This window comes from Mustelus asterias, chromosome 16 (genome assembly GCF_964213995.1).
Source record: "Mustelus asterias chromosome 16, sMusAst1.hap1.1, whole genome shotgun sequence".
NCBI lineage: Eukaryota > Metazoa > Chordata > Chondrichthyes > Carcharhiniformes > Triakidae > Mustelus > Mustelus asterias.
Genome location: NC_135816.1, coordinates 56070411 through 56088468, shown reverse-complemented (window position 1 = coordinate 56088468; position 18058 = coordinate 56070411). Strand labels below are relative to the sequence as shown.

The 18058-nt window shown below is 37.8% G+C and overlaps 1 protein-coding gene across 5 annotated transcripts in view; it reads right to left on the bottom strand.

Moving 5' to 3' along the window:
• Positions 1-14672: 14672 nt before the first annotated feature.
• crebrf (creb3 regulatory factor) overlaps positions 14673-18058 on the bottom strand; it is a 70888-nt gene continuing 67502 nt past the window's right edge. For 4 of the 5 annotated variants that reach the window (XM_078231146.1, XM_078231148.1, XM_078231147.1 and 1 more), the window contains one exon: positions 14673-17756. In XM_078231146.1, coding sequence (XP_078087272.1) covers positions 17641-17756 — 116 coding nt within the window. In that variant the 3' untranslated portion in view covers positions 14673-17640. The remainder of the gene's footprint in view (positions 17757-18058) is intronic. The other variant, XR_013499789.1, reaches the window with a different exon arrangement.

The following is an 18058-nucleotide window of genomic DNA, read 5'->3' as shown; positions in this document are numbered from 1 at the left end:
CATGCAATAACATGCTTCCAGATGGTCATTTTAAAATGTTTGCAAAGTTCCTCTTATTGTATTGAAGCACCTCAGATGCAGGATGAATATTATTGAACTGTGGTGGCCATTTTGATTTTTTAAAGCTATTTCATAAAGTATATTTTTTCAAAGGAAAATGTGGATGAGTTCTGGGCGAGGGGCTTAAGTCTCATCTTACCTTCACGCAGACTCCTACGACTGCATGCCGCTGTTCAAGATGTTGAGCTTTTGAGATAAAAGCCCCAAGTGGCAGCATGATGGCACAGTGGTTAGCACTGCTGCTTCACAGCTCCAGGGACCTGGGTTCGATTCCCGGTTTGGGTCACTGTCTGTGTGGAGTTTGCACATTCTCCTCGTGTCTGCGTGGGTTTCCTCCGGGTGCTCCGGTTTCCTCCCACAGTCCAAAGATGTGCGGGTTAGGTTGATTGGCTATGCTAAATTGCCCCTTATTGTCCTGAGATGCGTAGGTTAGAGGGATTAGTGGGTGGGATATGGGGGTAGGGCCTGGGTGGGATTGTGGTCGGTGCAGACTCGATGGGCCTAATGGGGCCTCTTTCTGTACTGTAGGATTTCTATGATTCTATGATTCTTTCTAAGTGGAATGATGTGGCAAAAGTTGCAACCTGTCGCTGTCATGATGATCTTGATAGTGTATAATATCTAATACTCAAGTCGACTACAAAGATTCACTACATATGGGGGTCACCTGCTCTTGAGGTTGAAAGTAAAATGGTATGTTAGGTAGTTAGCTAGCAAGCATGGCAGATTAAATGATATTGGTCATGCAGATGAATCTGACTTGTGCTTTCACAGAATCTTTAAAGTACAGAAGCAGGCCATTCGGCCAATTGAATCTGCATGACAGCCTGTGATGTAATAGTAGTCTGTGAGGTTGGTGCACCAGGAGACTCTCAAACATCAAAATAGTATTGGACCATTGTTCAGCCAGTCTCCCTGTGCACTGCAAGGGCACTGCTTTACTACATCAAGTGGATCAAATTTGTAATTTAGTTAAGTAGGATTTTTACAAGTCTTTGAAGGACCACTTTCTACAATTTCAACTGTTTTCCCAGAAAAACAAGAAAAGTTAGCTTTTAGAAAGTGAGTTAATAGTGACATTAACAAATATCACCAAAGAGAGAAGTACTCACTGATGAAGGCATACCCTAGAAGTAATATATGTTTTCTTAAAAGCGTCATTAAAACACTCTACATGCAGTGTTTTCATTATTATATATTATGTTAGATGGAGGCAGTGTTATGATTAATAATCTATTTGAAAAGGGATCCTTTAATCAAAACAAATTGAGAACTACTATGGTAGACTTGCAATGTTTTCCCTAATTATGTGATATTCTAAACATGGATTTCACTTTATAAAGCTTCTCTTTTTATGATGTACATCTCAACTGCAACCCAAGTTTAATGTTTTTTTTATTCATTCATGGGACATGGGTGTCACTGGCTGGGCCAGCATTTTTTGCACATTGCCCATAAACGGAGTGGCTTTTGTACACCAAAAATTATACTCAATGCTTCTTTTTCTAGTTGAGTATAGTTAGATTCAGCAGTAGTCAAGAGTACGCAAAGCAAAAGCTATTGGTTGTTTTTCTCCCAAAAGGCATAATATGTGAAACAAATGTCCCTACTTCATAAAGTAATGTGTCACAAGCAAGCAATAATGGCACCTTTGGATTAAAATGAACCAATATTTCAGACTTATGCAAAGCATCTTTAGCATCCTTGTGTGCTTTCCGACATTCCATTGTTCAGTTCCGTGACTCTTTTGTACATAGCTACATTACTGAAGCCACTGCATAACGTACTAAGTTTGGAACAAATTTGTCATAATAATTTACTAATCCTAGAAAAGACCTCAATTGCTGGATATGGTGCCTCTAAAATAGCATCCATTTTCTGAGGTGCTTTATTTGGGCCTTTAATATCAATAATGTGACCCAAATACTGGACGGACATTGGCAAAAAAATCACTTTTCTTTCTAGACATGCAGAACATGTGCTTGAAGATGTTTAAATGTTGCTTCTAAATTATTCAAATACTCTTGTTCACCAGACTCTGTAATTTGAATATCATCCAGATAACATTCCATAAAGACCACATAAAATCAGATCATGGCTTTGTGAGTGGAAAATCATGTCTCACGAATTTGATTGAGTTTTTTGAAGGGGTAACCAAGAAGGTAGATGAGGGCAGTGCAGTTGACATTGTCTACATGGACTTTGGCAAGGTCTTTGACAAGATACCGCATGGTAGGTTGTTGCGCAAGGTTAAATCTCATGGGACCTGGGTAAGGTAGTCAATTGGATACAAAATTGGCTTGACGACAGAAGATGGTTGTTTTTCAAACTGGAGGTCTGAGACCAGCAGTGTGCCTCAGGGTTCGGTGCTGGGTCCACTGTTATTTGTTATTGATATTAATGATTTGGATGGGAATTTAGGAGGCATGGTTAGTAAGTTTGCAGATGACACCAAGATTGGTGGCACAGTGGACAGTGAAGAAGGTTATCTAGGATTGCAAAGGGAGCTTGATCAGTTGGGCCAATGAATGGAAGATGGAGTTTAATTTAGGTAAATGTGGGGTGATGCATTTTGGTAGATCGAGTCAGGGCAGGATCTACTCAGTTAGTGGTAGGGCGTTGGGGAGAGTTATAGAACAAAGAGATCCAGGAGTACAGGTTCATAGCTCCTTGAAAGTGGCTAACGGGAGGACTTTGAATAGTGTGGAGGAGCAGAGGGATCTAGGTGTATGTGTGCATAGATCCCTGAAAGTTGGGAATCAAGTAGATAAGGTTGTTAAGAAGGCATATGGTGTCTTGGCGTTTATTGGTAGGGGGATTGAATTTAGGAGTCGTAGCGTTATGTTGCAACTGTACACAACTCTGGTGCGGCCGCACTTGGAGTACTGTGTGCAGTTCTGGTCCCCACATTACAGGAAGGATGTGGAGGCTTTGGAGAGGGTGCAGAGGAGGTTTACCAGGATGTTGCCTGGTATGGAGGGGAGATCCTATGAGGAGAGGCTGAGGGATTTGGGATTGTTTTCGCTGGAAAGGCGGCGGCTAAGAGGGGATCTTATTGAAACATATAAGATGATTAGAGGTTTAGATAGGGTGGATAGTGATAGCCTTTTTCCTCTGATGGAGAAATCCAGCACGAGGGGGCATGGCTTTAAATTGAGGGGGGGTAGTTATAGAACCGATGTCAGGGGTAGGTTCTTTACCCAGAGGGTGGTGAGGGATTGGAATGCCCTGCCAGCATCAGTAGTAAATGCGCCTAGTTTGGGGGCGTTTAAGAGATCCGTAGATAGGTTCATGGACGAAAAGAAATTGGTTTAGGTTGGAGGGTCACAGTTTTTTTTTTTAACTGGTCGGTGCAACATCGTGGGCCGAAGGGCCTGTTCTGCGCTGTAATGTTCTATGTTCTATGTTCTATGAGTCACAGGTGGACAGGGTGACGAAGAAGGCATTCGGCATTCTTGGTTTCATTGGTCAGAACACTGAATACAGGTGTTGGGACGTCTTGTAGTTGTACAAGATGGTGGTAAGGCCACACTTGGAATACTGTGTACAGTTCTGGTCACCCTATTATAGAAAGAATATTATTAAACTAGAAAGAGTGCAGAAAAGATTTACTTGGATGGTACTGGGACTTGATGATTTGAGTTATAAGGAGAGGCTGGTTAGGCTGGGACTTTTCTCCCTGGAGCATAGGCGACTTAGGGATGATCTTATAGAGGTCTATAAAATAATGAGGGGCATAGATAAGGTAGATAGTCAACATCTTCTCCCAAAGGTAGGGGAGTCTGAAACCAGACAGCACAAGTTTAAGGTGAGAGAGGAGAGATACAAAAGGGACCAGGAGGGCAACCTTTCACACAGAGGGTGGAGTGTGTCTGGAATGAGCTGCCAGAGGCAGTAGTAGAGGAGAGTACAATTTTGTCTTTTTAAAAGCATGTAGACAGTTACATGGGTAAGATGGGTATAGAGGGATACGGGCCAAATGTGAGCAATTGGGACGAGCTTAAATGGTAAAAACTGGGCGGCATGGAAAAGATGGGCCGAAGAGACTGCTTCCATGCAGTAAACTTCTATGATCCATCGATCTTATTCCAAATAGATGTTATTCCAAAAGGCAATTTTTTTTTTTTACATGAAAAACAGTCTTATGAGTAATGATATTTAAGCAATGGTTGAGATTCAGTGATTACATTCAGCTCTAAATATGCTTGTGAAAGATCTTGCTGAATTTTTGCCCACCTGAAAACCTAGCAAATAGATCTTCAATTAAAGGAAGCTGCCTGCTGGCACAGTGGTTAGCTCTGCTGCCTCAAAGTGCCAGGGATCCGGGTGTGATTCCTGGCTTGAGTGACTGTATGTGGAGTTTGCACGTTTTCCCAGTGTCTGCATGGGTTTCCACTGGGTGCTCTGGTTTCTTCCAACAGTCCAAAGATTGCAGGTTAGTTGGATTGGCCATATTAAATTGCCCCTTAATGACTCAAGTTAGGGGGAATTAGTGGGTAAATATGTGGGATTATGCGGATAGTGCTGGGGAAAATGCTGTCAGAGAAGCGGGGCAGATTCGATGGGCCAAATGGCTTCCATCTGAACTGTAAGGATTCTATGTTGACAACACACAACACTGGGTTTATGGCTATTTTATAATCACCACAAAAATGAACTGAACCATCTGGTTTCATGATAGCCCAGTCACTCATTGTAACTGGCTCAAACACACCAGTGTTTGTAAGTCATACTAATTCTTCTTCGGCCTTGGGATGAATTGAATATGGCACTGCTCTTGCTTTTGAGACATTTGGGTTGACTATTAGGCTTTATCTTGAGTTTCACTTGAACTCCATTGAGCCAAGTATCTCTTCAAATATACTCTTGTATTTATCCAGAAGGTACTGCAGGTCTGTTTTGGCATTGACCAAATCTGTTGCCAGCACTCCAATTAAGCTTCATCTTCTCCAACTATGATCTCCCAAATTGAGCTGGAAAATTACCATGGACTACATGGAGAACTCTATTCTTTATCCACTCAATTCTACGTTGACCATAATGTAATCCTTTAATGGCGTGATCTCTTCTGTGTACATCCTCAAAATCACATCAGCTGGTTTTAAAGGAAGTTGCTTCAGCTTTTGTTGATATGCAGTCTCAGGAACTAAAGATACAACATCAGTATCAACCTCCATCCTAATAGGTTGTCCACTTAACTTTGGAATCACTCAGTATCTAAGTGATTCACCGTGTATGTAAGACGCTCAGTTGGAATTCTTCATCATATTTCTGGACATTCTCTTCTTCATAGTCATAATTCTTTTCTTACATGTTGTAAATTATTTTTGTAGAACACAACTTGTTTTTCTTGAAGGTACCCAGTTTCTTCTTCTGAATGTTCTTCAGGGGAAACTGGTCTAGCCCAACAAGCTTTTGCAACGTGACTCATTTTGCATTGACTATCCTTGCTCCAACATTCACTTGCTGAATGGCCCATTTGTGATGTGCTTGTTGCTGTTTTGACGTGTTATGGGCAGTTCCCAAGTTATGGATTTTCATCCCTACACCAAATTGTGAAGCCACTTTAGCAGCCAGTTCCATCAACACTACAATTTCTACTGCTGTCTTTAAAGTCAAAGCATGTTCAATTAGCAATCTTCTTTGGATGGCCTCATTTTGGAAACTACAAACTAGACGATTTTGAAGAGCATCTTCTAATGACTCACCAAACTCAGTGTTGTGCTGGCATTTGTAAGATTGCCACAAACTGAGCAATCTTTCACTTTCCACTTGATTCCTTCAGTGGAACTTGAACTGTTCCATGATGATCATTGACTTTGGAGAGTAATGCTCTTTCAGCTTTGCTGGATGAACCAAGCTCCAGAACAGATTGAAGGTTTTACTTCCTATTGTACTAGGTAAAGGTGGTACGAGCTTCTAATTTGCAATTTTATTCACTTGTACAAACTTTTGAAAACACTCTAAAAAGGAACTCCATCATTCATTTTGTTCATTGAAAGGCCCCACAGATCCTAATTGACCCACCATTTCTCTTGCAGAGACTAGCGACTCAAGATTGCTCAGTTTTTAAAAAATTATCTCCCCAGTACTCCTTTTTTTTAACCTTGGAGACTGTTGACTTGATGTATTTTTTTTCAAATGACCCCAACCGTACAGCAAACCATCTTTTCAAATATGCCAGATATTGCCAGAAATTTCACCCGTCTCTGATTGGAAAAACCTTTAAAATCTTTAAAACGACACAGTGAGCTTATTTTTCTTACTTGGTCTTCCTTCTGACACTTAATTCTGTTGTTGATTTTTCCCAGCCTTTTAGTATGCTAAGTGTGAGGACCCTCAATGGCTTTTTCTTGTATTTAAGAGTTTTTCTCGAAACAAAATCCCGACTCAGGGGTTATAGGTTTAAAACAAAAAGAAAAAGCTGTGGTTTGCGCACATAAATTCAAACTAATGACAACAGAATAATTCTAGGAGCTCTTCCCTGTAAATATACAAACTGAAAGTAAAACATGATCAAATCATGTGACTGGCTCTTAAAACAACCATGTTTACTTAAAAACATAACAATTTCACTTAAGAGACAACCACATTGCTATGGGTCTGGAGGCCAGACCAGGTAAAGATGGCAGATTTCTTTCCCTGAATGACATTAGTGAAGCAGCTGGGTTTTTAACAACAATCGACAATGGTTTCAAAGTCACAATTTGGCTTTCAGATTTTTTATTGCATTCAAATTTCACCATCTGCCATGGCATTTGAACCCGGGTTCCCAAAGCATTACCCTGGATCTCTGGATTACTACTCTAATTACAATACCAATGCACCACCACCTCCCTGGTGCTTAATGCATCTGGTTGTTTTCCAGTTGCTTTCTTATTTTGACAAGGATGGATATGCACATCTTGTAGCCAAGACCATCAAGGAAAACTCTTGAAACAACTCGTGTCCTAATTATTTGCTCAAACTAATAAATAAAACTGCACTTTGTAATTTTTAAATATAGAATTCAATTATAGTACAGTAAAAATAAAGTTTTTAAGCTCGGTTCTCTCTTTTTAACAAAGTTTCTGCTCATTCTATTATTTGTTTTAATTTTTACTAAGTCTGTTTGACATCACCAAAATGGAAGTTCTGTCACAAAAGGCACAGCATTGTTTATCCTTAACTGCTTCATATATACAGTGCCTACCGAGACAGAGTCATTTTGTAGTTCAAAGATTATAGTCAATCATTAACCCATTTGCAAAGAAAATAATTTAGGTAACCTAATACACAATCCTTTCGGCTGATCCTTATGCAGTTACTCTGGCATTTTTATAACTTGCGAAAAGTATAGTTATTTACAAATAAACATTCAGAAATCTTCATAATTTAGAATCAAATAAACAATATAGAGCTGATGTGTGGTCCTAGAACAGCTGTTTGTTCCAGCTTTGGGCTTGTTTATAGGGCAAAGACAGTGCATTCTTCTGCAAGAACAGCTTACTTACATGGATTTGCAGAATTCCAAGTCCAAAGGGCGAGCTTCTTTAAACCTACCCTGCTGCTGAAGTGAGAAATGACTGTGTCTAACAGAATGGGTCCATTTAGTGAACACAAAATGGGCCAAATGGCCTGCTATGCTGACAATTTTCAACACTTCTATATATGCCTGTGTAGAAACTGGCTAAAGCTTCAAAATAGCCAGAACCATAACATTTGTAGGCAAATTATAGAAACATGCAGGACAAGTAAGGTTGCGATAGTTGGGGATTTAAATTACCCTAAGATAGACTGGGAAAAGGGGTGTGGGACATGGAAGGGGAGAAATTCCTGCAGTGGGTGCAGGAGAACTTTCTGGAACAGTACATTTCCAGTCCTTCCAGGAAGGAAACTGTGCTGCATCTGGTCCTAGGAAATGAGGCAGGTTAGGTGGAGAATGACAGAGTGGGGGAGCAGTTGGGAAATAGCGATCATAATACAACAAGGTTCAATATTAAGCTGGAAAAAGATTAAAAATCAGTCACAGATTAAGTTCCCAGACTGGAAAAGGGCAGAGTTTAAGGGTCTAAAAGTTGAACTGGAGCGGTTAATTGGAAATGCATTTTGGGGGATAAAACAATAAAGACTTTCAAAGGAGAGATGAATAGGGTGCAAGTTAGGTACATATCTATGAGAAATAAATAAGGGTATTCAAAGCTGGGTAACTAAGGATATTGATGAGAAAATAAGGAAGAAAAAATAGGCATATGATGAATACCAGAATAATAATAGTCTGAGTAATCAGGAAGAGTATCTCAAATGCAGGAGAGGGACTAAGGAAGGCTAAGAGAAGCACGAGGAAAGAATGGCAGGCTGTGTTAAAACAAATAGTAAAATGTTCTTCAAACATATTAATGGTAAAAGATTTGTGAAGGATAGAGTGGGGTCCATAAGGGACAAGCAGGGTAAACTGCTCACTGAAGCGGAGGATATGGCAGAGGTACTAAATTAGTACTTTTATCAAATTTGAAGATGGTGACAATGGCACAATTGAAAATGTGGGTGTTGAACAACTGAACAGTATAGTGATAAAGAAGAAGTGCTAAAAAGGTTGGCAGCACTCCAGGTAGAGAAGTCACCAGGCCCAGATGGGATGCATCTTAGATTGCTGAGACGGGTAAGGGAGAAAATTGCGGAAACATTGGCAGAAATTTTCCAGGCCTCTCCGAATGCAGGACTAGGGCCGGGGGACTGGATGTTTGCAATGTGACACCATTGGTTAAAGGGGTAAAGGATAACCCAGGAAACTACAGATCTGTGAGCTTGACACCAATAGTGGGAAAACTGATGGAGGCCGTAATATGGGACAAGATAAATATACACGTGAGAAAAATAAGTTAATATGAGACAGTCAACACGGCTTTATCAAGGGCAGGTCATGTCTGACAAATTTAATCGAGTTCTTTGACGAAGTGACACAGGCAATGGATAAGGGTAGTGCTTTGTCCCAGGCTTCACTTCATCCATGAGGCCCTTCCAAGAAGCCTGTGATCCAGCAGCACAAAGCCACCTCAGGAATGGTGCTTTTCACACTTTTTCCTCTTGCTCTCTCCAGATACAAACCCGTCTCCCTTGACTAGGTCTCTGGTACCCTGTAGTCAGCCCCTGGTCTCCTCTGAATAGGCCCTAGTAGCCTGCAATCAAACCCCTGGTCTCCCTCGACTAGATCACCAATACCCTGGAGTCAACCCCAATGTCTCCTCCGATTAGGCCCCTGGTACCCTTTCAGGGTTTCCATGGTCTCCCTCAAGTCCAAGGCTGGTCACGGCAGTAGCCCCTCCCCCCAGAGCCTGGATCCCTACAACCCCTCCCCACCACATCAAAGGCTGGTCACCCCGACTCAAAGGCTGGTTGCCCCCAGTCAGAGAGAGTACCTGAGTCAGCCCCTGCAATACACAGAGCTGCTCCGTGAGTGCTGCACTCGCCCCAAGCTCCCCTTGAGGGGTGCACGCCGTTCTGAAATCACGCTGCCGTGGATGGATTTTTTCAGTCATAATTCATTTGTTTGCAGCTGCCAATGACTGGAATAAGATACAACTGAAGCTGAAGTGAACTATTACCATGGATGCCTTTTGCTGAAGGGTTAAGGCTCTGTCAACTGATACTTGTACTTGCTAAACTGTCAATTCTCTTTCCCTGCTAATTTGTATTTAATTGTTTTTAGCATTTAAGTAGATTGTGTTGTTGTGCAATTTATGTTGCTGCAGCATTAGCCTCTTAACCAGGTCATTATTGCAAATGAGTATTGGTTTTCAATCAACTTACCTAGCTAAATAAGGGTTAAATAAAAATAAACTTGCCATTGTAATGTGTCGCACTACACCAACGCCTTGTTCATGTTCGAGCCTCTCGGTTGCTGTTCAGTAACGAGTTCTGACGAGCAGACACAAGTTCTGCTTCTTCAAGAACTACCTTTATTTCTTTGATCCAACTCCATATACAATTCTCCACCAATCCTCAGTGTCACTTGTAGCCCCTTTATATATCAGTGACTTCTATTGAATAATTGACATCAAATTAGGACTTAATTGGAGGTTGCATTAACCCATTCCTAACAGTTCACTGGGATGTAGGACAACATGCCAGTAGCAGCACCGGGCATACTTTAAAAACCATGTTCCAAACTGGTGAAGCAACATGGGACTAGACTGCATGTACGCTAATCAATGGAAAACAGCATGCTTTAGAAAGAACTAAGCGATCCCACAACCAATGGATAAAGCTCTGCAGTCCTGTCACATTCAGTCACAATTAAACAATGAAGAGGAGGAAGCTATATGAATACCCACATCCTCAATGCTAGCAGAGCACAGCATGAAAGTGCAAAAGACAAGGCTAAAACATTTACAAGCATCTTCCACCCTAAGTCTCGCATTGATGATCCATCTCAACTGTCTCCGGAGATCTCTAGCATCACAGATGAAAGTCTTCCAACAATTCAATTCATTAAATCATGGAGTGGTCTGCTAGGAGCTCTCAGCAACAGATTTCATTACAACCTTGGTCCAAACATGGACGAAAGAGCTAAATTCCAGAGGTGAAGTGAGAGTGACTGCCCATGACATCAAGGCAACATCTGATCAAATATATCAAGGAGCTCTAGCAACTTCTGAGATAACGAAGCACACCAGGGATAAGCAAGACTTTGATCACAACACCTTTAACCCTACTCTAGCTCCATCCTCCCAGCCAATTAAAAACCCATATAACAACATTATCACCAATTCTATGCACACTAATTTTTCTAATAATCTCTTGTGCAAAATCTTATCAAATGCCTTTTGGAAGTCCTTATGGACAACATGCATAAAATTTCATCTATTTGCCACGCTAGAGGCCTTTTAAAGAAATTCAACGAGATTAGTCAGACATGTCCTACCATTTACAAATCCCTCCTGTCTGGTCAACTGCTGTCCAACATGTGCAGCTCTTCCGTAAACTGCACAAAACAGAATCTCAGCATCTGGTTCCCATTCGGATGTATTGAAAGCCATGAAGTTCCTGTACTATTGTCAGGCAATATGGAGTAAACTTGCCACAAATAGATCTTATCCACAACAGACCAAGTATCTTTTAACAATGTGATAGACTTAATGACTGCAAAACAACCTCTCTGGCATGAAAACTATCTTTTGCAAGTCTCATTCATTCAGATTTTAATTGTCGTTGGAGATGTTAAAAATGACATTTATTCTTACTTTTTCCATTTTTTCTCTCTTATTCCAATGTTTATTTCCCTATTTGCCTTCTTTACCCAATTTGACATTGAATTCACTATTTTCACACTTCATTGTTGTAGACTTTGCATTGCACATATGATTCTTCAGCCTTATTTGTTAAGGGGACAGTAACTCGTCCTGTTCATACAACTCCCAGATGGCTTGTAGAGGCTGTTACATCATTCAGATGTCTCACTCAGAGCAACTTGCCATGCAATACCCCATCACTCAAAATCCCAACCAACACTCTTCCACCTCTGATCCTCTGTTGGAACTATTCCCAAATGATAGACTGGACTTAAATACTAGCCATGACAAAAACAAATAATTGATAAAAATTGCACAAATTTAAAGGTAATGCTGAGTTCAAATTCTAAACATTTCAAATACATTTTTACTAAAACTTACCTCATCCCAATAAACTAATACATGGAGCAGTATACACACCCCCACACCCACATTTAAAGAGAACCCATATATAGCCCAAAGTTAATCTACCAAACCAAACATGCTTCCTATTTTTATGACAACAATTTTTATGCCTTAGTTCTCACCTTAAAGGATTCATGAAATAGCTTGAAGATACTCAGAATATTGTTCAACTGGATGAGACATTGCCTTGAAATTGCAACATCACCTTGGTTCCACGTTGAGCAACAGGAAAGACAAATTATAATTTTCAATAAATGCATGATCAAATGTACCAGCATACTTTTTAAATAAAAGTGACACCTTATAAAAATACCAAAAGCATTTAAAAAAAAAAATGAACCTTTGTTTTATTGTTGGAATCTAATAAATGCTTATTCTGCCAACTAAATAAGTCATGAAATCTGTAATTTGAGCAAAACAACATTCAGTTACTTTGATTTTAATACAATAACATTCAAACAAGTTCCTTTCTGGGATTTAGTTGCTTTATTATAATCTCTGCAAAACAATTTGAAATTCAGACTGTGATTACAAGAAGCTGTAGTATCAACACCTGGCTGATACATTGCAATAAGAAAACTGTTAAAGGGGCACAATCACTAAAACACAACACAACCTCGTTCATAAAAATCTGTTCCACCATTTTCTGTACAGTCAGTAAATGCATATGAATTAAAATCCCTTCACTAGCATAAACCTACATAGAGGTTTAAACAAAATGCCTCCAGGTTATCATTGGCAAACATACATAGTATCATTGGTAACTAGTTGCCGACTTAAAAATAAACTCTCCCTTTTTTAAGCCTCCCATTTCTTAGTCAAAAACGAGTAAGAAACCCATATGTATGAGTCTGCCTATATCATTCTTGAGCAAAATATTCAAAGCTCAGAATGATTTGTCCTCCAATTTTCCTCTTGTGGGCATATCCCTGACTTCTGGCTGATTTAAATCCATGTTCTACGACTTCATGGCACAGTACATCTGTATAAACATGAGTACAAAATCAATTGCAATACAAGGCTCTGCCCATGTATCTGCATCAATCCCATTCATATTGTACAAACTATAAACACACTAACATATTAAAGAATTTTCCTTTGTTGCACTTAAGTTTCTATGTGACTTTTAACTGTATCCATGAATAATCATTTGAAAGTGGTAATCACCATCAGTAACCAAGACTATTCACAATAGTTACTGACAATTTGGAGTGATGGTCCTTTCGCCAGAGGTAATCTATATTTACTGTGATATCTTTGTTAATATTCAGTCAAACAATAAGCAGCAGTGAATTCTGGATTGCTCAAAAAGGTACTACAGCATACACTGTAATGGTAATGGAGTTAAATGTATAAAAGCTGGAAAGTCTCTTGTGCTGTTGACAGTCTAATCAACTGGAAGGAAGTTAATGTGGAATGAAAAAGAGGGACATGCTTAGACTGTTCCTCTCCAAAAGTGAAAAAATGTGAAAAAAAGTACAAGTATTGTATTTATCAAAATGATTGACAGGCACATTTATTAACCGAGAGATTGGACATTGATATGACATTACTTTTAGCCAATATCTTTTTGTGGGGAGAGTAGGTACTCCACTAAAGCACATAAAACAAGCTTGCCTTGAAGTAAAATATTTTCTACTGCAAGTTTAGTAATATGTATAATACTTAGAGCAATACTGAGAAATTGTCGTCTCAAATTAATCCAGACGAAATGTGCTCCCTTCTGCTTAAGTATCATGAATACGAGAAATGTGCTTTTATTTCAATGTGATGTAAAATTGTTGCTTGGTGAAATGACTGCTATCGCAACTTCCTCAAACAAATGCTGGTGCCAAACAGACCTATTTAAAGCAAAAATAGGATATGATCTCCTACTTAGAAAAATACTTATGTACATGTTATACTGTACATGTCATTATTAAAATTGATGAAAAGTCAAAGTACAACACAGGCAAACACAAAAGAGTTTTCATTGTTGGAATACAACTGGAGTAAACAGGTGAACATATCCAATTATTAAATTGAAATTATTTTCTTTAAAAGGCAATAACCACTTTACAAATAATTTTTCACCAAGTCTTGCTTTCTTCAGAGAAGAGCGATTAAGATTTACTTAATACATACATTTATTTTTAAACTAACTGGGTCCCATAGATGACAGAATACACAAAATTAAGATCCAGGATCATTTTGGTACATATACAACATTATACATGACAAGTTTTTATTAACTCATTCTCTGGATATTAACAATGATGCCAATTACAACATCCGTTACCCAGTCTCTCAAAGACAGCACATGGTTGTGTTGCAGAGATGGAGGGGGTAAAAGTAGGAATGAAATCAAATGGTATGACTGTAGCAAATTAGCCAACAGTTTGATTTAATTTTCTTAACTCAAGGTTGATTGAAATACCAATTCAAAGAAAGCAGACAGAAGTTCAAAATGTCTTGTAAAGTGAGCAGATATTTCATGTAATTTGAGGATGGAAGAAGACTGCATAGATGGTCAGGATTTCAAACTAATAGTAATGCCAGTGCTAGTGCCACTAGCAAATATACATTGTGTGTCAAACACAATTTTTCTGAAAGTACATAAGTATATCTATTTTGGAAACAACAGACCTGTCAACTTTAAGCGTGGGTTCATGCTGAATTTATGGTAGAGCTTTAATTTTAAGGTACATAGAAAGCAACCTTTAAACATTTGTAGCACTTAAAACCATGTGCCAAACCTGTATAACTGACAAAAATGCACTGCTAATTTAGACAGATTTTCTGAAAGTGTCAATTAATAAAAGTGATTTGGGGAGAGTAAGTTCAGCATTACATTTTTTTTGGAGAGATTTGTTAACAAAGATCCTTTCAGAAATAAAAATTAGAATTAGAACTGAACATGCTTGAAGAATAGTACAATCAATTACTCAGACACTTGTGAAAATGTAAAGTTTGTCATTTATTACATTTTTATTTTAATATAAACCAGACACTCGTACTAATCTTTTGCCATTTCCTATGGATGTTTATAGACTTGTCAAATTTACATTGGACAGAAAAGGTGCTAAAATCTGAATAATTTGGCCAATATTAGGAATGTTATTCTTCACAACAAAATGTACCATTTAATTATGAAATATTGGAAAGCATCATGAATTAATAAATCTTGGGTGCAATCATAATTAAATATATAATACTGCATGAAGAATATACCTGTAGAGTATTAATAATTTGGATTAACTATATTTAACTAGAAAGCACCATTCATAAAGCTGAGTGATACTGGCAAATATTGTAAAGTTTCAAACTTGTTCTCTGTTATCTAGCACCTCACCGATCGTCAGTTTCCAACAAAATTGGATTCCCAACACTGTTCTGCAAGTGTTTGATCTAAAATGGTACAGGGCATCAATTTCCATTGAGGATCCTTTTTATTAAGGCATAAACATTCCTGGCACTTCTTGGACTTACCATGTATTTTTTTCTGGGTTTGTACTTTGAATGGATCAGCTTCATTTAGAATACACAGCTTTTTTACTACACATTTTAAAATCTGATTGAGACTTTTTTCCAGTATACAAAACTAAAATTAAAGGAGCAAGTCATCTTTTTGATTTATCCAAATTGGTGGTTTGGGGTAAAGTAGCAGAGTCTAGATAAGACTTGCGTTGTAAAAATTGTTGCAATCATGCCAGAAAAATATTACTATTGAAAAAAGGTCTGAAAATAGGACTAGATATATTCAAACTTACAAAACATAGCTTTTCAGTGCTACAAAGTATTTTCTGACAGAAGACAGTTTTACAGATCTGTTGTTCCAGAACTTATGACAAAGATAAATCAATCATTCCAAGCAAGAACACCTAACATGCTCGGTATGTCAAAATTCCGAATAGAACATTATACATTTCTCTTTTTATAAGGTTATTTTATATATTAGCATACATTAAAATATTTCATGAAAAAGGAAGCAAGATATTACTGGCATCAAATTACAACCATTTCTAGACTATTTAATGCCACAGAGTCCCCTGGTAAAATGTAAAGCTGCACAGCTTGCTCTCAACTTGTTACCCAAGAGTAACTATACATTTTACTAACAGGTATATATCAAGTATCACTGTAGCATTCTTACAGGTCAGGAGTAGCAGCAATTGGCAGGAATACAACGCAATGGTGACAAAGTGCAATTCTAATATCCATAAAATAAAAAGTGTTATCAATTAAAGAGTTCTTTCTTTTATTTACAGAGAAACAAAATCAAACTGCACCTCTACAGGCTGCCAGTAGTAAATAGGATGGATGTTAACACTAGACTTTTGAAATCCAACAATACCACTCAGCTATCAGCAATTCACTATTAATGAAGTCATTAATATGTGAAGCATTTCCAAATCTATAACCTAACCAAAGTGAAATAACCTTTCAATCCAGTTACTACTAATGAATATACAAAATAAAAGCTAAAACCTATGTTGATCTATTTATAATGTCCTAATTGAAAAGCTACACCAATTGAGCAAATAAGATCAACAGAATTCAGATGACATTTACCTTTTACAATATCTATTTTGGTTACCTAATTGAGAATACAAAAATATATAGCTTTAGAAGTACTTTTTTACATCCTATCAAGTAACATTTAGAAATCTGACATGCACATTACTACATTAAATGCAAAAGGTGGCAACTTAGGAATTTTAGTACTGGTAGGCAATATACATTTATACAATTGTACAAATAGTTAAAATTAAATTTTGGTTATTTGCCTTCATTTCAAGAGTGTACCACATACATGCTTTTTTTTCTTTTTTAATGTAACAATTGCAAGCCACTATATTACACCAAAATGTTAACACAAAACTACATATAAATTACATTCTTTTGCTATGCATCTATATCTGCCGAAGACAAGAGTGCATAAACTCTCAGTATCTGATTTTCTAGAAGCTTAACAATAGAGTCATAGGATCAAAATCTATAAAGTGTACTTGCATCCTCTTTCTGTGGATATTTGGGCCCACACAACATATTTCACAGTTCTAGTAAAACCCTAACCCCCAACCCTGATTACATTCAATTTTGTATCAGTGTAAGCTGTGCAAAACCTTACTTCACTGGCATTATGCCATATAGTTGCAATTGTCTTTGGTACAAAATAGTGTGCAAATATTCTGAAAAGTACCGAAACCCATGTTTCAATAACCATCTTTATACAATACAGACTCTGTGGCATATATCTACATTGTTGAAATATTCCTATGTACATTCATAATGGTTTAAACAGCCAAAGAGTGAAAATAAACAAATAATTTTTTAAATCCATAAAATTTACCCACTGTACATCCATCACACCGTACAACTTTACTTTCATTTTAAATACAAGGCACAAAGAATATTACTCCTTTCTCTAACTCAAACTTGCGCAATGTCTGGAAAAGGCCATGTAATTTACTATATGAACTATTTAATGCATACTGATACAAGAATATATAGTATATACAAAAGGGATATATAGTAATGGTATTAATGGAAAAAATCAGCAACAGCTGTTAACGTTAAAAAGAACTATAAACTTTTTTTTTGATTTCTTGAGCCAACCACTGCATCCTAGTTTCTATGGAAACTTAACATAAGTTCCTACCAACATTTTAGAATACATCAATCCCTAGGTCATTTTATAGGCAAGTCAAATTTACCACATACCTGAGCGCACACAACCATACTTATCTCAGTGAGCTTTCCTTTTATAGAACTCTAATATTTCAGCATGAGTTTTTGCTCTCTTTTTAAAGCAGGTCTAACACAACTAACAAACTGCCACTTGCTATAATGAATCAAATATTTATCACAGAAATGGCAAACATGTAACTATAGGCTGAAGCTGTTTCTGACAGAAGGTGGCACATTACACTTTTGATGTAGGTACTCGAAGACCTTCAAGACCACCTGTTGGGTCTCCTTCTCCTGTTTTTTCCAACACTTGATTGACAAAGTCAGATGTTTGTCCAGCTACTGTTGTTCCTATCAAAGAAAAAATTTAGTTACTAATTAAAAATCACACAGTTTATAATTTCAACTATTACCTCTATTACTTTTACTACTACATGTGAACATAGGTCCATTAGAGAATGAGACTAGGGAAATAATAATGGGGAACCAGAATACGGCAGAGAATTTAAATAAATGCTTTGCATCTGTCTTCATGGTAGAAGAAACTAATACCATTCCAAAAATTCTAAATAATCAAGAGGCAAAAGAAGTGAGGACAATCTCAGAGTAAGGGATAATCCATTTAAAACAAGAGATGAGGAGGAATCTCTTCT